The sequence below is a fragment of the Corvus moneduloides genome, chromosome Z (assembly GCF_009650955.1).
Source record: "Corvus moneduloides isolate bCorMon1 chromosome Z, bCorMon1.pri, whole genome shotgun sequence".
NCBI lineage: Eukaryota > Metazoa > Chordata > Aves > Passeriformes > Corvidae > Corvus > Corvus moneduloides.
Genome location: NC_045511.1, coordinates 39,172,622 through 39,197,702, shown reverse-complemented (window position 1 = coordinate 39,197,702; position 25,081 = coordinate 39,172,622). Strand labels below are relative to the sequence as shown.

General features: G+C 39.0%; 1 protein-coding gene across 7 annotated transcripts in view; it reads left to right on the top strand.

The window, feature by feature from the left end:
- The window catches only part of NTRK2 (neurotrophic receptor tyrosine kinase 2), a 201,040-nt gene that overhangs the window by 51,082 nt on the left and 124,877 nt on the right, over positions 1 to 25,081 (top strand). For 6 of the 7 annotated variants that reach the window (XM_032096321.1, XM_032096328.1, XM_032096322.1 and 3 more), the window contains exons 9-11: positions 748 to 780; positions 4,929 to 5,029; positions 6,299 to 6,398. In XM_032096321.1, coding sequence (XP_031952212.1) covers positions 748 to 780; positions 4,929 to 5,029; positions 6,299 to 6,398 — 234 coding nt within the window. Of the gene's footprint in view, positions 1 to 747; positions 781 to 4,928; positions 5,030 to 6,298; positions 6,399 to 7,010; positions 7,034 to 25,081 lie in introns of those variants that run through there. The other variant, XM_032096327.1, reaches the window with a different exon arrangement.

Sequence of the window (25,081 nt, the reverse complement as noted above, 5' to 3'; positions counted from 1 at the left end):
TGCTAAGCCTTACATACATGAAGTAATTAGAAAAAGCTGCAAACAGGAACTAGTAAAATTTAGAGAAATGTGGACTAGATAGGTATCCATTTGCTAGTGTAAAGTCTGGTTTCTGAGATACCTGACTCTTTTGGTAAGAGTTCTGTCTGTGTATCAGCTGTGCAGCTGGCTTCTTGGAAGCATCCTTTTACAGAGTGAATCAAATGGTGCTGCTTAGGTAATTTCTACATGTGGCCCTTAACTTGCCAGCTCACAGCTGAAAATGGTTTGTTGTTAGCACAGTGATAAAATAACATAATTTTTTTTATCAGGTAAAAATCAGTGATTGTTAAATCTCTGTGAAATCTGCTTCCACTTGAATTCAGGGAAAATTTTACCATTGATTTTTCAAGAGGAATCGTTATTGTTGCACTTATTCCAGATATATATAGATAGATAGATATACATATGTTAATAGTGGAAAGCAGGATTTTGCCCAGTTGTGAAATAACGCATGCCCTTGCCAGAGCTAGTGTCCTGTGCACATGTGAAGCAAAATATTAACCTTTGGAATAACTCTGAGATGGGTGTAAATGTAATTAATAAACTGCAGTTATTGATGTTGATATGCATTTATGTAGGTACTTAAGATTGCTATGGCAAATAAAGTCAACTCTTAAAACAACTCCTAAAGAAATTTTTATTCTTCCAGCATTTGCAATTTATTTACAAATCTTTTCTTTTTTTTTTTCTCTTTCCGGTGTACAGGTAGTGGCCCAATTTTGGATCCAGACGTTTATGGTATATATTTGATTTTCGTTTTCTTTTCTTTTAATAATAGAAGTGAAGGAACTGAAACATTAAAAGTTCAAATGTTAGGCTCAGTTAAATTGAAATGTCACATAGAATAACACAGTTCTAAAAGGTACTTTGGTGTTTTGGTTCTCCTGCCTTATATTTAACGTATGTGATGACAATATGTTTTACTTTACTATGCTGCTTTTGATTCACATTAGGAGAAGCATAAATCCATTGCTACAAATGGGTGCAGTTGATCCTGTAGGATGACAGCTGTGTGATGTAGTTCACAGACATGAGATTTTGTGAACCTTTTGGAGGCATTTCTTGGAGGAAAGAGAGTTTGTGATTTCTCTTTATACAACTTAATTTATTTTTTCAGGGATGATTCCATACTTGTTTTGCCTCCAAAAATGTACCCCTAAATCCCACTTAGAAATGAAGTTGGCACAAGTAAGTTTTCCTGTAGGCAATTTATTTTGCTCTGTCCACTCATTTGTACCTTCCCTTAATCTCTCTTGCATAAGCAGACCATCAATTCAGTGGTAGCTGAGTGTGTGCCAGGAGATTTTGATGGCACAGTGTTCGCATTAGTTTTTTAGTTAGGCAAAATGTACCAAGTGAAAGCCAGCAGGCACTGAAATAGAAGCTGCAGTATGAAAAGCAACTGTTTTTAAAAAAAATATTTCTGGTATACTTCTGGTGAGTAGAAAAGTTCATCTTAACCAACGTACCCAAACAGCTTGAAGCTGGATCCTATTTGGAGTACTTTTTATTTGGATGAAATGGCCCATGAGTCAAGTTACCTAAAGCTGATCTAAATGTTATTGCTTTGATTCCATTCCACATCATTAAACTTCAGCAAATGTGCAATTGAAGCATCAATTTGACTTCAAATGCTTAGAAACTCCAAAGGATAGCTTCCCCTCCCTCTCTTTCAAAAGTCTTTTTTTTTGGAGGAGGAGAAGGAGGGAGGGTTGGGGATGGAGAAGTGGCGATGGTTTGCACAGTTCCTTCATGTGTTGTATTATATAAGCTGTGTGGATGAAGATTTTTACTCTGAGCTGTTTACCAGGGTCGTGATGCCTGTGTATGGCTTTAGCCATGTGAGTGCTGTGCTTCAACTGACTTGGGTGGGTTTCTGCTGAGATATGTGCTTTGAGTTTTGCTAGCAGATCACAGCCTGCAAGACCTAGTCCTGGTGAAGACAGCCTTCCTCTTTATTCCTGGATGTTCTTTCTGCTGTTTGAAAGTGCTGCCCTTGTGATGTGAGGCAATTTCCAAATGTTTCTCTTAAGTATTTTGAACATACAACAGAAATCAGAAGATCTGATGAGGTCACATCAGGCTGCATGACATTGAGTTTGCCGAGGGGAGTCAGTCCTGCCTGCATGGGGCACTGCCTGCTGCAAGCGTGAAGCAGCCACCTGTGCCTCTAGCTCACCTCTGCCGCACCTCTTGGAAAAGGCAAAGAGGGAATGCTGTCCTGACACCATCTGGGAAGTAACTGAAAGAAATAGAGTGACTCATGTGGATCTGAGCAGGAAATTGAGTGCAAAGCCAGCTCCTTTGGCTCTGAGTTCGTATTTTCATGCCACAATACCTCTTCTAATGTGGTTGTGAGCATGAAAGAGACAACCTGCCCCATATCTGCCAAACCCCAGAATGACTGTGCAGAATGAGCCCCCCCAGTGTTGATGTGACTGCGCTGTTTTGTCTATTCCAGCCGCTATGTACCTTGTTTGTGAAGTGGCTGCAGAATATTGGCCAGTGTCAGCTGCAATTCACCGCAGCTGTTATTAGTCACTGGTGGCTGCATGAGGTACAGAGCACCAGAGAACCTGGCCCTAAAGCAATATGAGCCTTATCTAGCATGAGTCAAAAGGCGTGACCCTGTCTGTAAGAGTGCTCAGTGTCTATGTCAGGATTTCATAGTGAAATGAACAGGAATTTGTTTAACTCAAATGGTCCGGTTTGGGCTGGAGAGCTGTCGCCTGTATTTTCCTGGCCTGATTCACCCATTTCAAGGGGCTTTGAAGATCTGGCAATACCTCAAATGCAAGTGATTCACGGTTAGGCAGCAAGCAATGTCAGCACACCACCAGTATACCAATGTAGCCTACCTTCACTCTTGTCCATTTTAATATAGAAGTGCGCTCAGAGGATTCACAGACCAGACCTGTGGTTCTCATTAGACCTCCATGGTGTGATTTCCAGTAGCTTAGAACAGGCCTGAGCATAAACAGAACTACAAATAGCATCAGCTATTTACAGGTGAAATTGGGAGCAAAAAATTTCCTTCTTCAAAGTTTATTTCACAGAGTCAGAGCAGCAAAGACTCTAAGTATTTGTTTTATATGTTAGTCTTATAAAACTATAATAAATATATGGTTGGCCAAAACCATCTTTGTGAAAATTTTCCCAGCTAATTGTAAAGGAAGCCAAATTTTTTTTAGGCTCAAGTACTTGTTATAAAGTGGACTTTGCCTGCAAATAAAGAAGTAAAACTCTATTCCTCTGCTCTGGCAAAGGATGTATTCACGGTGACAGATGATCAGAACAGAACCTTGTCTGAAAGTCCAGGCTGCTTGTGCAGGTGAGCCATTCAGGCAGGGATTATTCTACCTGGATGAGCAAGGAATGCTGTTCATTCTTCTGTTGCTGCTGCTCTAACCTTTCTGCATGGTAAACTACACACACAGAGATGCAGTGCAGAGTTGGAGAGTTCAAATGGTAAAAGATCAGGAAATTAAATTTTTTTCTCTTGAAAGCTCTGTATATTTAATATGTATTTTGTCTTGAAAGAGTCCTGTCCTTTGGCATGCATAGTTTAGATCCAAAATAGACTGTGTGAGTTGTTTAGACATCCTGACTGTGATGACTGTAGCACTGGTGCCAGAGGTAGCTGACAGCTTCCTGTACAAAAAAAAAAATCCTTGCATGCCTGAAGATCAAAAGCCCAGTGCAGCTTCTTGCTAGGACTGCCAGCTGAGCTCTCCAAACCGGCGTTGGGAGCTGAAGGAGAATACTGCTGAGGCACAAGCCCTCCCTGTGCTTGCTCAGCTGGAGCTCCATGCTCAGAAATGCTCCTGCCACTGTATTTAGCAAGAGCTGTTTCAAATTCACATTTAAGATTTCATCTGCAGGCTTATGGCACTGATTTTAATCAAAACATGTCAAGAAATATCTGTTTAATTGCAAACTTAAATTACGATGCTGGACATGTATTTTATGATTGGTGCAGTTATTGCCCTTTGTTTCTTTCATCCGCATTATAGTCATGAAATTAAAATGTTACATGTGTTTCCAGATGTAATAAAAAAATGCATTTCAAAATTTTCTCTTAATGCATGTTTATCTTAACTTCATATATATAACTATTTAATTCTTTTTCTCTCATTTGAGTAATTTTGTCAGGAAATCACAGATTGTGAATATCTGTGTTTTATTTTGAAATTTTTATAAATAATTGAGCCATGATCATTCTTTGTCTGCAGTAGTTCTGGTTTTGCCCCTGCAGTCCCATCAGTGGAATTATTTTGATAAATCAATCAAATTTCTTCATACCATCTCAGGCACTTTAATTTTTAAAGGTGTTACAGCAATACTAAACTGTAACCTCTGTCCATATAACATGGGTTTTTAAAATTATTTATTAAACAAATGAAAACAGCTATTTCACATTTGATATTAGTAAAATAGCTTGAAACCCATCTGCCAAGTTCTTCTCAGCAAAACAAAAGTGCTCAAGCTAATTTCTAAGACTGTCTTATATTTGACTGAATACAAGGCTGGTGAAGTTCATTGTAGAGGGCAGTCTTTCATTTTTAATGGGAAGTCAGAACCACATTAAAATAGCTCTATAGGTGGAGTTCTCATTTAACTCTAGTGTTTCCAGTAGAGATACACATTATGCTGTAGATTGCTTCTCTTTTCATGTTTGTCAGTCCCAGCACGTTTGTTCAATTACATGCCACAGTGATTCTCCCCAAAACATTCCAGCTTCATTAGCAGTTACGAATTGTGTCCAAAGAGCTCAAATTCCCAAAGTTGATAGTGGCATTGCCATCTTACAGAGCAGAAATAATATAGAAAACCATTTCCCTGTCGAAGTTATGAGGTTATAAAAGCAATCTTTTTTTTTTCTTAAGAGTATGAAACCACACCTAATGATCTTGGAGATGCCACTAATAACAGTAATCAAATCACTTCAACGGATGTTTCCAACAAAGAGAATGAAGATAGCATCACTGTAAGTATATGCATTGTTTCCTGGTCTGTGATTTTTGTGAACTTTTTGGCTATACAACTTACAACACTGCAGACACTATAGTAAGACTCTGGCCTATCAGAAAGCTATTACTGTGTTGTGATCAAAACTCAGGGAAAAAAAAAAGGATGAAAAAGAAAATTAGTGTGCCCCACTCATGTCCTTCCCCCATTTTTTTGGGTTAGTAAATCACTTTTCAGTTCAAGTAAAACCATGGTTTTGTGTCTTGCTCTTCTGAACTACTTAACTGTCATTTCTTTAGCCTAAGACTTTGCATCTAACTTTTAGTCAAGGAGAACAAATCTTCATTTACAAAACAAAGATATCTAAGGTAATTTGAAGATTGTTGGTTGAATACCCATCCTGGAGTCACCTCCACATTAGAGAGGTGATGTGCTGCAATGAATTTTCAAAATGCAATTTTCTGTATTTAAGACATGATTTCATCTAGGTTTTCTGATTAAATGGCTTGTGACAGATTTTAGTGCAAGTGGCTGAACTGATGGGCCTCCTCCTTTGGTGCCTTGTCTCTCATGCTCTCCTGAACTGAAATACTGGAAACTGATAGTGGGTTACCAGCCTGGCAGGCATGGCAGCCTCCCTCCATCAGGGTCTCTGTAAAGCATCAAGCAGCAGAGAGTGTGCCTTCATGAACCAGAGAGCAGACTGTGAGTTGGGACAATGTGCTAAAAATTGGGAGGATCCAAGACAGTCTTGTCTCATCTGATAACAGAGTCATTGAATTGCCGAGGTGGTAAAAGTAGGACCTGTGGAAGTCCTCTGGTCCAAGTTCCCCTGATTAAAGCAGAGCCAGTATGGTTCCTTATGGTTGTGTCCTCTCTGGTTTTGGTATTTCCAGTGATGGAACCTTCACAGCCACTCCAGGTAATTTATACAAGTGTTCAACCATCCCCACAGTAAATTCTTTTTTCCTATGTGCTTTTCTTACGTGGTTTCTTGTAACATGCCACTCTACTGGAAGGGAAAAGGGTGATGTAGACTGCCTCCTGCCTGCCTTGAATGTGTAGGATGTTGAAAAAGTTCTCATAAGTGTCTGAATCTCTGTTCTCTACAGAATAGAAGAAACCTCAACAAGTGTCTGTTTTCTGTACTCTTTGATCTGAGTGCAAATGCTTCCCAGTTGAAATTAATCTCTTTTTGTAACTGGATTAATTTGAATGTATTCTGGATGTCTTTGAAGACACAAGAACAAAACAAACAGGTCTGTTTGTGTCCTCTTCTTTTTTTTAGGTGTACGTTGTGGTGGGAATTGCAGCACTGGTGTGCACTGGCTTAGTAATAACCCTCATTATTCTGAAGTTTGGAAGACACTCTAAGTTTGGGATGAAAGGTAAGCAGGGTTGGTTTTACACCTTCCAGAATTGTTGTGGGTTGTATGAGCTGAGACTGTAGACTCCTGAACCGGGAGCAGTCAAAATAGCTACATCAAATGCCACCACATTTAATATTTCGTTTATTCATCAGGTAAGTAAGGGCAGAAATAGATGTAGACAGTGTAGAATGAAACACTTTGGGATCAAACACTTCTTTTTTCTCTTAGAATAAATACCATTTCTCTGCCTTCTGATGCAAAGCCTCCTGAGACACTTCCTGGAGTAAAATATTTCTCAAGTCAGTGTAGGTAGGAAGAAAATAGGAAATTAAATTTATTCTGTTGCAAGTTTGATTATAACAGTTTAATGAGAATCTGTGCTGTATGTAAGAGGTGCTTTAGACTATACTACAATGTCTCATTAAGGTAAATGAAGGGGAAGCAATGACAAGAGCGCAAGGTACATTTGCCGTGGATTCTGTCATATGTCAAATGAAAGCACCAGCTTTCTGACAGATGCATTTTCATGTGCTTCTTGGGAAGTAGAATCTGGAGAGATTCACAAGTACTCTTGTCCCTGTGGAAGGAGGAAAGCTCGGCCCTTCATTTATTCATTTATTTATTTTACAGCCAGATAGAAGTATGTGTGACACAGAGGTACCTGCAACAACTCCATTACCATATTGTTTTACTGGTATCATCAGTCTGTTTCTGATGATGTGGGTGAAATTGTATTGAGCAGAAAAGAAGAGAAATTAAAAAGAAGGAAATTAAAAAACCCACTTGCTGTCGTGTTGAGAGATCTAGAAGATGCTTTACTGTGTGCTAAGGGAGATGAGTGTTTGTTCTTAAGATATGTAGATGAGAGTCTGTGGAGAACACGGTAAGTAATCTTTTGGTAGACTCTTGTTAATCTCATGTCCTTCTTCTCAAATGTGCTTATGACACAGTATCACCTGGATGTATATTTTGGTAATGCTTACATAATCTTGATCTCTTTCCAGAGATATCTGCTCTATATTTTGTGTTCTTGTATTCTGTTTAGAGTAGATTTCCTGGAACAAATGGGATTTGAGCAGAACAGAAACGTAGTCAGTGCAGATCAACTGTTGGGATGGTAATCTTGTCTCTCACCTCCTTCTGATGCAACGGAGTCTCTGCTGTTTGGGGTAGCATTAGAAAAGAACAGTCATTGTGAAATATCCTGAATAGCAACATGAAATCAGCAGGATAGAGCTGCAGGATTTTGGCAGAAGGCTAGTCTGTGACTGAACAGCAGTTCAGCGTAAATTTTATTTGTGTTCGAGGCTTTCTGAATTGCATTTAGAGAGCTGAAGTAGGTGGAAGCTGATTGAGAGAAACAGTGAGAATTGTTTGATGTTAGCTCTTTAAAGCTGAATACTTGTTAGGTTTTTCAAAATATGCATTGACTATTTCAACACAACATTACTGAAGAAACTAGGAAATAAACCCTACCCTGAAGGAGAATGCACAAGTTCTATTTTGTGTTGTAGAGTTAAGTTACCTTTCAGGAAGCTATTTGTTTTTCAGTATCTTCAGATACAGCTCTTCTCACAAAAAGGGTGCTCTTCCCTAATCAGTAAATTTGACCTTAGTAGTTCTTCGTTGCAAAATTGCCCATCTAGATCGTATTTTAGTAAGAATATAATTTCATGGAAATGACTGCATGAAATTACAAAAAGGCAGCAACCTCAAACGTGTTATTTTGTTTATAATGGTGAAATGTCACTGTGATTTACAAATAACTCTTGAGTCTTTCATTAGAAAGGAGTGACTTTCATTTGTCCCTTAAATGGACCTCAAACTTCCCCAAAGCATGCATTCACACCTCAGCTTCACCACCTGCACCTATCTGTAGTCCAAAGTCCCAGAAACACTCTTTCCCTTTATCATTATCAGTATTACTGAATTTATATTAAAACAATATTTAAAGACTTGAGTTTAGATATATATAGATATGTAATAATTGGCAAATATTGCCTGCTCTGAAAAACCTGCAGTGTAAGTATATGTTGAGAATTGAAATATGAAAATAAGCAACCTGGTGTATTTGAACATGAGGAAAATAAGGTGAATGTGATGAGAAGAGGTTTTTTTCAGTCATTATTGACCAATACATTTAAATGTGTATCTTGGAATTTGTGAATAAAAGGGTTAAGTCAGCCACCTGAGAACTGTTTGAGACATTTGTATTTTAATTCAGTCACAGCAAAATTAATCCCAACTTCACATATAGACAATGTGCTATAGTGGTCATTTAATAAACAGTAGGGAAATGGTAAGAACCTAAATATCCAGATTTCCATGGAAGATATTTATGAAACAAGATTGAAAAAACCTCTCCAAAATTAATGCATTTGTGAGAAGTAACTTTCTGAGTTACATCAGGCAGAAATACACAAAAGGCTATGCTTCTTTTTTTTTGTTACTTTCTGAGAACACAACCTCAGACACCCTGTCATTAAATGTCTACCCACCCTTCTTCAGCAAGCAGTTTGGAAAAAAACCAAAGTAGTCAGTAATTGGAGCAGTCAAACTGGCACTGATGGTATTTTTCATTTAACCATGTGTACGGAAAAATGTTCCATTGAAAATCAGAAAAAGAAATGTGTGTAAAGGCTAACAGCACTGTGTGTCCCATAGGCAATATCTTTACATAAGGGATGATATTTTTCATCTCATTTGGGTTCAGAGCAGGCATCTGCAGCTTTGTAGACATTGTTTTATGCCTCCTGCTTTTAAAAGCCAGTTTATCTCATCTTTTACATGGCCATCGTCTGCCCACTTCTTAGACTTGTGTCTTTGCTGAGTTCTTCTGTACTTAAAGAGCTTGAGCATGGTTGGAGTGTGGGACTGACAGTGACCAAGTCCCCAGAAAGAGACATGGAGTAGGGAGTTGTGTCTGAGCAAAGGCTGTGTCAGAGCTGCTCATACCTGGAAGCACTGCACATGCTGAGGCTGCAACAGAGCTCACCCTGATGTCTTCTTCCCAGTACTGTGTGGAGCAGAAAAGTGTCCAATCTACGTGTTACAGAGCACCAGGTCCTCTGGGAACTTCCGGTTCTTTGGCAGTACTGATCAATGTCTTACCGAGGTCTGTTGAAGAGTTGTATAAAAATAAATTACCCCTATTTTTTTACTTTTTTCAATTAATTTGGTGTATCTAAGGTAAGAGAATAACTTGGGATGTATTAATTTTACTCAGTTACCTTTCCAAACTGTAGAAATAGAGTGCTTTTAGAGGTGAGGAGGACAAGCAAAGCACTCGGAAACATTTTGTTTGGGATGTTCTGTATTCTGATTGAAGTTGGATTTTACTGTATGAAACAGTTGTTTTAATTCTTGCCTTAATTCTTTTTACTCTGTCTTTCAGAGCTAGAGGAGATAGCAGTTTCTGATGATTGACTTTGGGAACAGTATTAGTACAGAACAAATCTGTGGTCTGTGCTAGGAGAGTCTTAAAATAGGGTTCATACAAAAAACTCTTATGTTGTGCTAGACTTCCAGACTTCCATAGCAAAATTCATCAGAATAGTTGGTGAAACATAATTCTCTATTTCGCTGCTTGTGTACATTTTAAACACCTTCTTATACAACACCTTGTGACAACAGCTTTGTATGAAAAGCTGCTTTTGTTTGCTTGAATCTGGAGGTGAGGTTTTTAGACCCTTGCCAGATGCTGTAGCATAAATGGTGAAAGCTTCAGTTAATTTCATAAATGCATTTGTTAAGACTTGTGGGTTGCTCTTACGAAACCCCTTGGCTTGCTTGCTTGCTTGCTGTGGGATGTGAAAGTGCTTATGGTGGGAATTCACTGGAGGCTGCCAAGACAGCTCTTACCGTTTTGTGTTTATTTCTGACTCCATCTAACCAGCTTATGAAACTGAAAAATAACAAGGGAACTGGAGTAGAGAGGACAAGGGAGTGTTTGTGAACTCCCTGAGAGGATTTGTGGAAGAGTAATTCTAGTCCTGTTTTATTTTGCTTTGCCTGTTGAATAATGATGGAAGTAACCAAATGGTTTGCAGCATAACCAGCCCAATACACAGTTTGCAGATTTTAATCATGCCGCTAAGGATGAAGGGAAGTATGAAGAAAACTGATGGAAGATAAATTAGTGGATAAACTTCAAAATAGCATTGTTCAGTTAAAAGGATGAAATAATTTTTGTTTATATCAACTCTTCCTATTCAACGACAAGATATCCTTACTACTCCTTGCTTCCTAGGGAATCTGGCAGATAATCATGGACAAGACTATTATCACAGCAGCTTTACTGATAGAGATAAATGGAGTTTGTGTAGGCTTTACCAAAATCAGAAAGAAAAGAGAAGCCACTCTTAACCAAAGCAGTGTCTTCTGTCTTTTAAGTTAACAAATAGAATCTGACGGAAGTAGAGGGAAACGTGTGTACTTGATCCGTATGGGGTGAGGGGGATTTTTTTCTGTGTTTGTATGAAGTTTCTGTCAGTGCTTTGAGCTGTGTGCAGTAGTGCAAAAATAAGGGAGCAAACGGTCTGAAATTCCCATTGTATTTAGGCAATGCCAGCTATCTTCTCATGTCTGTGGGCTTGGGTGTCATGCTTTGAAAGGCGCTTCTCCTTCCTCAAGCACTCTCTGAACTACCTACTGAGTCTAAATGTATGTCTTGACTATGAATTCTTCCCCCCATTCAAAGCTTTGCAAGTCTGTGCAGGTCAGGGTACAGAAATTTATCTTTCTGTGATCAGGTAATGAGATTGTATGGTTGATTTAAGAAAGAAAATAGTGTCTCCTTTAGGACGAACGCCTCAAAATACTAACTTTCCCTAAAGTCCTTCCTAGCTGCTTGTCAATTTTTTTGAGTGTAAGTTTAAAACCTGGACTGTAAATGAGGGTGCTGTTCTCTTTCATCAAGTTGATTAAAGGTTAGGAACATACCCACAGATTTTGCCTACCAAAATCAAAACAGGGTATTTTCTCCTGCTTCCTGATAGCTTTTTCTCTCAAGTGATTTCTGTAACATATGTGTTGGACCATGAATGTCCTTCAAAACTTTTTAAATAAAAGCATTGGTTATTCCAACAGAAGCACACTGATAGTTCAAGAATACTTTTTCTTCTCAGTGTGTCACACACAGGTCACTGTACTGTATTTGCTTCTAACCTCTTGTAACTTTTTGAGCTTTGGTCCAAAAGACAGTACAGGGAAAGGCAGCTTGAAACTCATTTCAGTTGCAGCATATTTCTCAGTCGTCTTACCATATTTCAGTTTGGGTAAGAAACGCTGTACAAAAGAATAATAAGAGTCTCCTTACAAAGCAGAATTGTCATTCTGACACAATGACATAACATAATGACCACCTTTAACCCTTATTTACCCAAACAATCATATTTACGTGACTTCAAATACAGTCCAGGTGAAAGTAGAGAGCCTTACCATTCTGCCTGAGTCTTTTCCATGTTCCTTTGGCTGTAACTTTAGGACTGTCATGAAAGACCTTTTGTGTCTTACTTGTCTGTAAGCATATAGCAAATGGTCATTGGTTTTTCTGCTTTAATACATTTTCCTTGAATTCACCTTGTTGTTGGAGAGGGGCTGATTGCAAGAGACTTAAAAAACCCCTCTACTTCATTCTCACTGGTGATTGAAGAATTAGGATTTTGGAGTGTTTCGATGACTCTGAGAGGTTTGAAGTACTGATGTGGGAAAAGGGAGAGCTGTTATGTTTATTATTAACTCATGCATCACATGTCTTGCTTAAGCAATTGGGTTATTGCTTATAGAGTAGGAGAAAAGTGAAATGAAGTTAAAATAGAAATACTTTGTTTACTTTTAATTCTAAAGCAATTACAAAATAGAAGCTCTGCATCTTCAGCAAAGATCTGCCTTTTGACAAGTATGATCTAATGTTCAAATTGGTCTGCACTAAGTTTGTAGCATTTTTGGAAAAATCATTAAAAATATCGAGTTTGTAGCTTGGGAACACATTTACTGCTTGACTTTCAGCAAGTCACTGAAATACTGAGCTTTTTGAGTATCCACTTTTACCTATAGAAGTGATTTTGTGCTGTGTTGTACCTACCCAAATGCCAATTCTGTGGGTGTCGATCCTTGAATGTCTTTAGAACATTCCATTATTTAGTCAATGAGCAGAATATAAAAGAGGAATCAATTCATGTGAGTCAGTGTTGTAAGATCAGATGTAGAGAAAAACGAATGTGCTCGAATCTGCAGTATTTTTAGTGAGTCGACAATGTAAAGGGATTGATGTAAAGGCAATGATGATATTGCTCATCTGAACCACACACAAGAAGCTTTTTTCATTGTTTGACACTGACATTCCAGTTGCTGTAGTCATGGGCCAATCATATAAAACATCTGTCTTAGGTGCATTAGTTGTTAATGGGGGCAGTTATATTGCTTTACCACATGAACATTTGAAAGAGTTGTTTATGCTTCTAAGTACCTTACTTTGAAGAAGAAAATTGCTATAAGTACATCAGAATGAGAGTTTGTATTAACTGATCCATGGAGGTAATTTCATGTAAAGGATTTTACAAAGATCTTAAGATATTTAAGCCACCATTCTCTTGTGTTTCAGTAAATAGAAGAGCACTGTTCCTTAAAGCTTTGGTTTGGGTCTGTGTCACCTATCAGAGCATGCTGATAGACATTTTTAGAGTTCCATTGTTTTTATTTCTATAAAATTTGATCTCTAGGTCTCAGATGTCTGTTTTGATCTGCTGTTAGTTTTCCTGAGTCCAATCCTAAAGTGCAAGATACCACAGAGGAATGTATCTGTTTCTGTAATAGGAACAAGCAAGTGGATGATGCCTCATATATAACACAGGATTTATGAAGACAGTTCAAATCTGAACTGGAGAATTTTTAATGATACAGTGGTGCATTTGAGTCTGATCTGCTTTGATTGCAAAATGTAAACTCAGTTGTAATGATTGAAGGAGTAAAGGAGTTACTAACTTGCTTAGAGCTTTACATGATTCAGACTACTGTGGTGGTATTAACACTGATATTATTAACAAAGGAAAATTACCTGACACCTCATGTCCATTGCTAGTAGAAAAGGAGGAAAGCAAATGTAAACAAGTACCTGTTGTATCTCATTGCCCCTTCCCCTAAAAGAGTATATAGTGAGTGATGGGATGAGGGAGTATGCATGTATGTGGTATGCATGAAGTGAAATGGAGAGCTGGGAAGATGCTGAGTAGAAGACAGCTTAGAGATGAAATGCAAAGAGATTGAAGAGAAGGCTATAAATGGATGCAGTAGAAATGAGGAGAGCTGAAAATCATGGTTGCTAAGGCTCTACCTTGCTATGGGCTGAAGCACACAGAAATAGCAGAGCTCCTAGATCAAGGTAGTGACAGAATAAGAGACAGTCCTAGAAGTGTAAACTGCAGAGTCCCAGCCCCATGTTCAGTCTACATCCACATTTGCTTCACAGGTCTTTATTTTACAGAGCCCAGAGTTTCTCCTTTCAGTTTTTTATGTGCAAAGGGTGAATGCTCACCTGATTTTATATGAATTTTTTGCCCGTATGGAGGTCATGCTGTTTTGGGAATGTGTCACTTTGTGAGGGCAATTTGTGGTTTAGTCCCTGGAGAATTTTAGAAAGAAACGAGATAGGATATAGGAGGAAATAAGAGGATGAGAGGAATGGAAGGAGGAGAGAAAGTAGATTGTGATAATGCTAAGTTTACCTGTGATCTGAGTGAAGAAGTAATCAGGTGAAATGGAAATCAGTGAATCAGAAAGAAAGAAAATTACTAAAGAATAGCAAAGCTGGCCTATATTATCTATCTATCTGTCTGCCTGTCTATCTATCTATCTATCTGTCTGCCTATTTTTGAGTGGCCCCAGTTCCCCAGTGGTTTAAGCATCATTTACTACAAAGTACATATGTGCTTGGTTTTGATCTCCCTTTAGGAAGTGTCAAGGTGCAATGCTAGAAAACTTGATGCTGAAAACCAAGCAGTTCTTAAGCACAGTAGGTTGGAACATGAGCAGTAGATAAATAGAAGGTATTCTTGGTAGAAATGAGGTCTGCTGTATGGTCTCCAGTTAGGAAAAAGGCTAATGTGGAAGTGACTGGCAGCAGAAGCTTCTCCTGGAGGCTGGGCCAGCTTGTACTGGCTTTCCACAGAACAGCTGAGGTTGACAGGCACTCTGAAAGTGTCCCACACCCAGCACAAAGCAGGGTGAGCTGGTGATGTTCATGGTGTTTCTTCTTTCAGAATGAATAAGAGCTGCTGTAAAGCCATTACTGCAGCAATGCTGTTGCATTTTAGGAAGAAATTAAGAAGTACAAAAATTTAGAAGAATTAAGAAAAATCAAGACAAAAGGTAGTCGAGTTTCTTTGATTATCTAGTAAAAGAAACACTTTAGGTTTTACTTCAGTTCTGGGCAAAAGTTTAAGTAAGATTTTATAATTTGAATGAATTGGTCCTTTTTATATGTCTTTTTCACACACCCCCCCGATGCACGTTTATCTTCTCCCAGAATATCTATAACCTGGGATCAGCATTGTATATTAGCTATTAATTCACTTCTGCCAGTGAATTCCCAAAAGTGTTCTCTTTGTGGGTAGCTGAACACACCTTTTCCAAGTGACTCACAGCTCTTCTCAATTGCTGTTTTCCTGGAAATACTGTACATCCCCAATGCTTCCACACTGGTGCACTATGAGTATGCCACTCTGCCTCACAGTGGCCAATGTTCCTGCCTTTCATATTTATGAACTTAAAGCATTAGGTTTATATTCAGTCCTCAGTGATAATCCAGTGTAAGGATCAGAATAGTATATTATATATAATGACTTTTTCCTCTCCATATATGAATCATGAGTGACATAGGAATAGTCTTCATTGTGAAAGAACTTCTTGTGCTGCCCTCAGAGTCCATTTTGTTCTGACACCTCTTCTGTATTCTGCACAAAAATCAGAATTACCTCTTTAAAGAAGAGTCTGTCATTATTTCTGTTTTGTACTCTGCCATGTTTTGTCCCATTTAGTGCTGTTTGCTTTGCCAATAGCAGAAACCGGGCAGACTTGATGGCACTTCTAGTGTGGAAATGAAAAACCAGATTTAGGAAAATGAGATATGTCTTTGAAATTACAAAAAAAAAAAAAAAAAAAAAAAAAAAAAAAAAAAAAAGTAATTTAGACCAGGATTGAGAATCTTTCTGATTTGCTCTGTTTGATTTTCTGAAGTTTCTTAGAAAATAGGTCAGGGAGGGAGCAATGTAACAGGATCCTTTATATTCAAGTAAAATGGGCGAACTATCTAGTAACTGTTATTTAGCCTATGTCAGTTTTATTCATGATGTCAAAGGCTAATGCACTGTTCCTTCAGCTGTCTGGCATGGCTGAATACCCTGGAGCACAAAGTGGAGTAATATAAACATACAAGAAGTATTTATAAAAAGTCCTTCACCTTTTCCTGATAGATGACAAAATATGTCACCTAACTGAAAGAGAGGGTACGTTTAGGTTGGATATTAGGAAGAAATTTTTTACTTTGGGGGTGCTGAGGCACCAGAACAGGTTGCCCAGAGAAGTTGTGGATCCCTTGTCCCTGGAAGTGTTCAAGTCTGGGCTGGATGGGGACTTTGAGCAGCCTGGGACAGTGGAAGGTTACCCATGGCAAACCGGTTGAAACCACATGATATTTAAGGTCCCTTTTGGCACAAACTATTCTATGATTCTATTTGTCATGAAGTTTCACTTCTTCATGGCACTTTTTCCAGCCAGTCATGACTGTGGTCCTTCTACCTTTATCAGCCCCTTTGGCTCTTGCCTGCTCTCAGTTGATGGTATGATAATACAAAGCTGGCATGTCTGAGAACTCAGGGCTTTTCCCTCATAGCTATTTTGGATTTCAGAGGCATCATTCTTGTAAGTAAGAGGAGGATAGCCTACAGTTGTGGCACAATTTCCACACTGCCACAACTCTTCTGCAGAGTGTATGTGGAAGCATCTGCAGCTGGAGGGAGTCCATTTGTAACCCTTGTGAGGAGGGTGTTCACAGATTTGCCTCCATGTTTGGCAGGGCCAGCCCCAACATGGAGACATGCCATGTATGGCCTTTAAAATAGGAGAAATTTTGGTTCTGGTCAGTAGATGTGAGTAATTCAAACTGGGAGAAAAGCATTCTTAAAAAAGCAGTGAATTGAGTTACCAGAACCCTTTTGTTTCATGTGGGCCCTCTCAGGCATAGGAGCTGGTGGCCGCAGCTGCAATATTTGTTACCAAATGTCTTCTAAGAGAGGTTCGTGCCCTCTCAGAAAGTTACATTTCTGTGAGTTGTAGCAACAGGAAGCAACAGAAATGTACCTTGTAGTAACATGACTTTCTGTATTCTGCACGACCAGAACCAGAATCTGTTGACATCCCTTGGTTTTTTTTGGAAAGGGCCATTGCAGTATTCTCTCACACTACCTCTGAAGCTTCACTGTTACCTGTCTTTCTCCTGTGGCACATGGAGATATGTACCATGAGCTGTTCATGTTCTCAGTCTTCAGCTGGCTCTGATGCAGTTGTACATTTGTTGAATGTCTCTCAAGACTCTAGTAGCTTGAACGTCAGAGTAAAGCCTTTGAATTAAAAGGTCAAATCCTGTCTTTGTGCCTACCACAAGCTAAATGTTTCTGCCCATGGCCATCTTGGAGGTCTGTAAGCTCTCACAGCTGTCAGTCACTTTGGAGAGCAGTAGAGAGCCTCCCCTGCTAAATTCCTCTTTCTGTGCTTTTGAGTGCTGGCTTGCCAGCTAGGCAGGTGTTGTAGCTGCTTCTCATGGTGCCTAGAGCTTGTGCATTACAGCTGCTTTTGCAGTGGCCTCTCCCAGCGTGGTCCAGGCAAACATTCATGCAGACTATTCTGCTGCCATCACAAGAAGTCATGCAGCCTGCCAGTGGCATAGTAAAGCTCAGGTGCCTTAAGAGTGCAGGTTGTGAGTCAGGTGGATGGCACAGGGCCTGTTCCTGCCCAGCGGCTGTGAGTTTCAGTGATACGGCTATTAAGCACAAAGATGCACCTCTGGCACATGTGATCTTTGTGATGTGGTGTGGCAGAGGTGTTCTGGTATGAGCTTGCTCTGTGCTAACACAGTCCGTCAGGCAGACGCTTTTGGCTCGTGTTGGAGGCAGGGCAATAGGTGTTTCCTTTGGTTGGACCAACATGGCTGTTCTTGCATTCTGTGCTGCACAGAGGAAGGCTGACAAGGGAGGGAAACTTTCTGCTTATTAAGCACCCTGTTGTTTTGGTAAAGAAAAATGTAAGTGCACATGACTTTATTTTAGAAAAGTAATAGTTTGGAATGCCTTATGGTTGGCTTACGGTGTAGTTCACTAGATAATCTATCATGAAGGCAGAGGAACCAGAGGAAACATTCTGCCTTTCACTCCTTGGAAAAACAGGCCATACCTGAGTCTCGGACATGGCATATTCTACAGCTCCTGTGGAAAGTAAAAGAGGAGCGTGATAGCAAACAGCAGAGAAGCTGAGACATTTTTATGCTTTCAGACTGTTGATCCTTACTGTCTAGAGGCCATGAAGAAACTTGGATAATTTGCTTTTCCTTTTGGTGTGTTCAGATAGCTTCTCACGTCAAAGTCTGCATGTTCCTGCAGGGACTGGTAATGTCTGTCCAGTTGCACAGCTCAGCCCCAAGTGTGTCAAATTCGAGTAGTGAGAAGTTGATATTCCTGGGAGAAGAATGAGTGTCTTTTTCTGCCATCCTGCTGGTGTTGCCTGTGGCAGCTCTGAGCTGATGGTTGTACCTCCTGGTGCTGAAAGAAGAGTGATTCCGTGTGTTTGCAGTCTTTATGCAACTGGCTGTGACCCATCCATGTTCTTTGCAAAATGTTCATGCTACAACAGACATTCACTATTAATCACAGTCACCTGGCATTTAAGTGATTAGGTTTTGTGGTCATGGTAATTTTCACAAACCTTAATTTGCTCCCAGCAGTCAGGACAATTTTTTTACTAAGTACAACCTATGCTTCTACAAGAAGGTGCTTGATTGCATGAAGTGTAAAGCTAGGCACTGTTCTCACTGACCACCACTAGTAGTAAAAGGATGTTCATGTGCACTGTTACATACACCAGCTGACCTTGGAACAGTGATCTCTGCCACTGAGCTCCCCTACTCCATGCACACCAAATTAATTCCTGTCATTTATTACTTGCTCTTTAACTACAAGGTGTAGAGCTACTGAGGGTTTTCTGGAGTCTCTTTCAGCTGTCCTAAGTTCCAAGTTTACTTAACTTCTGATTAGGTACTTCAGAATTAGCTAGTTAGGTACCCTGTCTTTTTCCAACTCATTCCATTGCAGGTGGCTACTGATAACCTTTCTCCTCTGTTCCAATCCTGAAAATGCAATCAGGATTGTGAGCAATATTATGGAAGTACTTTAATTGAGATGTTTTCTTACAGTTCAACAACTTGGTCATGAATTTGCTTGCTTCAATATGAGAGGGAAAATTTAAAAAAAAAACACCTCAGCTACAGTGGCAGCTTTGGAATTCAGTGTCTGTTACCTAGTTAAAGAGGTATCTTGATGTTTAAAACTGAAGTAGCAGGCTTGTAAAGTGGGGGGATTTTTGAAAGGGGAGAAGGAACTAGGCTGCATAGAATGCATCACTGGTATCTAAAGATGTTGATGTGGCTGTAGCATCCTTCATAAATCACAAAAAAAGGTCAATTAATAGAATTTTTTTTTCAGAATACTTCTTTACATTATGGCGCCTTTTACTACTCTGCCAGTAAATGAGTGTAGATGGGAATCAAACTCATTTAGAGTGAAGGGGGTTAGTATTTCTTTGGGAAGAGAAGAGCTGCAGGCAGAGGTCCTGTGGTTGGCTGTGTCAGCTCCCATGTGCATCTGGGAAAGTAACATCAGAAACTAAATCCTCCCAGAGAACAGGTGGAACTTAATCTTGGCCTTTAGCTCCTCACTTAACCTTGGCACTGTAACGCTGGATTCTGGATGAGTAGGACTTCAGATAGATTCTTAAGTAGCTTCTTAAATAGGGAATGAAATATGAGTGTTTTGCGGTGTTACTGCTTCCAAACAACATGGCAGGACTTAAAGGTAACAAAAAAGAACCCCAGGTAATAAGGTCTCTTCTGAACCTGCTCTGGACAAGATATGAACCAATTCTTTGCTGTCTTAGCTACAAAATGTTATGGAAGAGGGCGTTTAAGAAACTGAAATATCAGAGGGTGCCCTTAGCTACACTTCAGATGCTGCTGATTCCGTTGGCTGGTGTGTGTGTGTTAAGCACAAAAGGTGCAGCAAAATGTCTTTTGTTGGTGCCAGTAAGAAAACTGCGTGTGCCTAGTAGCAGACACAACACAGGCTGTAGACTGAACTGATGAATCCTTTTTACACAGACTGAAGGGTTCATGTACATTCATGTTTGTGGTCATGCATGCTTGTACATTCTTATTTTGGTGTATGGCCAGCCAGCTATAGGTAGATAAATATCTTCCTAAATGTAACTCAGTATAGCTCACTGCTTCATTTAGCAGAACTTTATGGTTTTAATGCATCTAGTATAGTCATAGCTTAGTCACTTAAAAACCAAATATATCAGTTTTTAAAATACTGCACAGCTTCACTGCTTATGATTCACATTTTTTGAAATGTGATTGCTGTTTTGGCACATTTCTGTTGTTTAATTTCACTAAAAAGTGTTGCTAATAATGCAGAAAAGGTCTAAAAGATCTGGGATGGAAAATACGGAAAATGAACTATGATTTTGCATAATTATTGCAAGCAGAGCAAACATTCAGTTTTTCTTTTCTGCAATATAAGGTTTTGTAAATCTTTGTGTAGACTTTCATCTGTCTTACGCAGCAGCAGAGGTGGTTGAAGATTCCACATTGCATCATCTTGGCTGCTACTTTGCAAAGAAAATTACGTTTTCTCCTTTCTGAGACAGGATGTAAGGAATTCAGTAATTGTATTGTAAGCAAGTGTAGTGTGTGGCAGTTTGGATTGAACAAGTAGCTCTGAACTGTAAATCATGCAAACCTCTAAGCACAGAAGCTGACTGATATATTAAAGTAACAGGAAATAACTGCCATGGGTCAAGACTATGCTGAGTAAGTGTTGGGGACACACAAAGGAGACTGTAGTCTGTAGACTAATAGTTCAAGAATAAGAGCAGGTGAACCTCCTGAAAATCATTCATAGAGCACAATGAGAAACACAGTTAGTAGTTAGAGAGACAGATGGGGTTACTTTTTTTCACCAAAAAAAAAAAAAAGGGCAAGCTTGTTGTTATAGAAGATGAGCTAACTGAGAAGTGATGAAGAGAGTGAGGGAGGAGTGAAAATAGAGGCAAGGAAATACAGAAGAGGAGGACTTCAGGTCCAGGTGAGAAGACTAGAAAAGGTGTGCAGGTAGGGAATTTCTTAAGTTGTGATGAGAAAAGAGGAAAAGGTTGCTGTGTAACTAAGAGAAAGCAAGCCAAAGAAGGTACAAAATCACACCTTTTCCTGATTTTGTACTGGAAGGATTGATTGTATTCTGAATAGAAAGAGAAGAGTGTGAAGGGACTAAGGTAGGAACCTGAAGCTGTGTAGGAGTTGCTGGGATTGAAGATGCCATACTTGGTTGTGACGAGGAAGGTTGGACTAACTTCAGTCTGTTGGAAGCATGACAAAAACAGGCATAGTGTGATATCTTGTCTATCTGGGGAAAGTCCCAACCAGGCTTTGAAAGCATGGTCCCTGATATCATGGAGAGAAACAAAAAAATCAGTGAGAAAGTGAATGAAGAAAGGAATGAAAGCAAAAGAAAAACCTGTGAGGGGAGAGGATTGAGAACTGTGGAGACTATTATCTCAGATGAAATGAGAGAGAGGCTGGGTGATACATTCCAGCACAATGTTAAGAGTCTTTTCTAGGTGAGGACAGTGTTGGAAATGCATCCTTTACAAGTATTTTGCGAACATTGCCAGACCGGTCACCATGACTGGGGCCAGGAGCTGCTCTGAGCTCAGTAACAGCAGAATGAAAGCTTGGGAAGCTAGCTTTTCTCTTGTCTCTAAAGGCTGCCAACCTGAAATGAAGCTCTTGCAGTCGGTGGAACTTAGAGTTGTGAGGCTAGTTTGCTAGTGTGGAATTTGATACCAGAAGCTGCCTATGTTTCAAAATAATATCATGGGACCAGAGGAAGACATCTGTGCTTCTGTTGTGAGTGATGTCCTGCTGCTTAGTTATTAACAGTGTCCTGCAGTTAGCTGTTTTTTATGGTGCCCCTCACTGAATCTGCATAGTCATGAATTCCAATGCACCTTTTTAAGAAAACCAAACAAAATAAGAAAAAAAAATATTTAACCTTCAACTTGGGATGCACCAAGGCCAGACGAGGGCCACTAAAGATCAGACAGGCAGGGCCAAGAAATGTGCTTCTTTTGCACAGCCACTATAGAATCAAAAAGGTAAGAAGTTGAGAAAGCAAAGCTCTGTACAGTGTCATTCAGCCACAAGATTGGATGTGAACATGTCCAAGAATACAATAACATGCAGTCATGAGCCAGACTTTCTCTGACTATTTCAATGAATACAGTGGATTTCAGTGTGTACAGTATGTACAATTAAAATAATGAATGCAAAAAAAATGAGGCCTCTCCCACCCACCATGTGCAAATCATTGTGTATGCAGAAGCAGCTGATTAGAACTGTGGATCGGCAGTGTAAAATTAGAAGGATGGCTTATTCTGTCATGGTGTTAGGTGCTGTAGGGTTCAACCAGCAGTGAGAGCAAATCTCTTTGCCCTAGCTTCTCTATTGCTTTTTCAGCACCACAAACACCACCAAAGGAAATCGGAGCCACCAGTCAGTGCAGAATCAGCACTCTGACAGACGCCACAGATAGCAGATTTGTAACATGCATAAAAGGGCAAAATTTTGTCCTTGGCCTGCAAATGACTTATACATGGAATTGTAGGCAGGTGATTTTTTGCAAATCATTGCAGGTCCTCACTTGACATTAGGTAGCTGTTGTAGTTATAGCCAAGACTATAAACTTTTTTTACAGGGGAATGTTCCACTGCCTTTCATTCCTGCTTGATTTTGTATAAAAGGAGTCATGGGGCTGAACACAGCAATGTAAACAACATGGCAAGATTTTTAACTTTGAAATGTAATGGGAATGAGATGTTTAATAATGGTCTTTTGATTTGGAATATTCTTTTTCTGTTTTTCTCAGAAAGAATTAATTCATAGGTGTTACAGACCCTTGGATATGGCATTTAGATATTGTCCAATTCATGGCATTGAAAGACGTCATTGTTCATTGCTTGAATCTTACGGAACAGACAGAAGTAGAGCGAAAGTGTAAACTGAACAATAATATTGTGAATGATTCTTCTCTTCCTGTATAGCACTGTGTAATTCCTGTTGTAAAGCTCTTGCTAAACTTACTGTGTGGTCATACAGGAGTTTTGTGCTAACACTGAAGATGCATTGATTTCTGGCTTTGCCATAGAGTAGGTTTGAGCATTGTCCTTCGTGTGTTGTACTCATCTCTTTCCCTCTTACTTATCATTGCCTAGCTCACTTGTTTCTTACCTATGCTCTTTTAATCTTTTTTGGATGTGTTTTTATTAGCATACAAAAATCTCTATTTCCATGGCGTGAGCAGAAGTGTTGGATTTCAGAGTTCAGGGCTAAAGGTATGATCTCCTTCTGAATTATTATTCCAGTATAGAATTTTTAATCATGTATATACTTGGTATAAGATAATGGTTAGCATAGTATCTTATGACATTATTTCTGTAATTATTAAGTAAAGAAGCTGCAGTATTACTGTGGTGAGTTTTTACATCCTGTTAGTGTAGAAGTTACCTGAATCTAATTCCACTAGTATCAGTTCCTGTCTTTGTCCATGTTACCATATTATCCTTGGTAAAGATGGCATTTCTAATCTCTAGACACTTAAAGTATTGGTAATTAAATAGGCAATTAAAGGGAAACTAATCACATGGATATTTTGAAAGTAGCCAGTTTCTCTCACATGTGAACTCGCTGTCTTGCACAGCACTGTGTGTTCCTTTGTGCCATCACAGCCTATATACTTCTGCTAATGCACTGCTGTGGGACAGTGAGGACAGAAGTCATCGCATTTATTCCTTCTTGTAGTGGATGGTAAACAGAAAAATCTTTTCTTATTTGCGCCTTGTTGGTTTTTGTTGAGCAGCATCTCTTTAAAAGGAAATGTCTATAGTCAATGATCATTTGGCTGTTGGATGTTTTTCTTCAAGTTCTCTTGGTTTGATCACATTTAAAAAGAAATTTTGGCTTAATAGTTTCCCATTTTTAACATGGTTGATTTGTTTAATAAAGGTATCAGGAAACCTAAACTATAAACTAAGTTATGACTTCTGTGTAGAAGTACATTAATAGGGAATGATTTACTTCAGGACTGCTAGATGAGCCAAGACCAAAGGAGGATGCTTTCTTTTTGTTAGAATAAATAGCACTGTAGTTGGACCTACTAAAGAAAAGCTGTTGGAGACAATTTGTAGGAAAAGAGGCTTTAGAATCAAAACTAAGTAATATGTTGAGGAGGGAAAACTCAGTAAGAAGGAGGATGTAGTGAAATTTAAGATAGATACGGAGAAAATAATCACACACCTTCCTATATTTTCTCTAATGGTTGGCTTCTTGCTCCCCATTTACTTTTCTCTATCACTTTAGTGCTGATCAATACAAACCAGCAGTTATTTGAATTTCTCCTGCCACACAAATTATAACTTTTCATATAATTTTATTTTGTTTTGTTCTATAAAGAGCTTTTCTTTAAAAAATCATCAACATAAACTTCTCTTTTTTAGGGCCAAATTCCTCACAGAAAATATGCTCAAAGCCCCTTCAGTCCTAGGAATTATCCAAAGACTGGAAAATCACATTCTGCATCAGTGGGTTACTAACAAAAACATAGTAGTAGCACAGGCAATTAATAGCATCTTTTAGTCATTTACAGTAATTGACATAACGTGAATAAACACATACACACACACACACATTTATATATGTATATTTAAAAATATATGTAACATTTATGTTGTTACATATTGCACAGTCAAACATACACAAGGCTTTGAGTTGTTGTCTAGAGGTACTCCATGTTATCTTGAGTGAATTTACAGTTTCTTTTCATGTATAGATTGTAAATGGGCTAGTTTTGAGAAAGCCAAAAGAAAAATGCACTTGGATATGTAAAAAACTGGAGTTAGGACCATGCTGTGGGAGCTCATTAATGATTCAGAATGGTTGGTTTCAGTTTCCCTTCTTTCCTTGCACAAGGCAAAATCCAATCAATAGTTTTCTTTCAAGGTCACAACTGCTCCTTGGTTTCTGTCCTTCTCACAACCCCTGTCCAGTGATAGGAGTGTTTTGGAAGATTTAATTTCTATTTTATTCGAGGTTGTCATCAATAACTCTTAGCATTGTTGGACTTGGACAGAAAGCCACATTTTTACTGGAGAGGGCTCTGCCCTGATCCGACTACAAGGGTGGTGTGCTTGTGAATGGTGTTGTGTCAGGCATGAAAGGGGCTTTCCCCTTGCTGTCCTATCCCCAGTATACCATGATTGCATTATGGACAGGAAAGCTGTAAAGCAGTGTTTTATATCAGTTATTTGATTTTTGCGAGATTTGT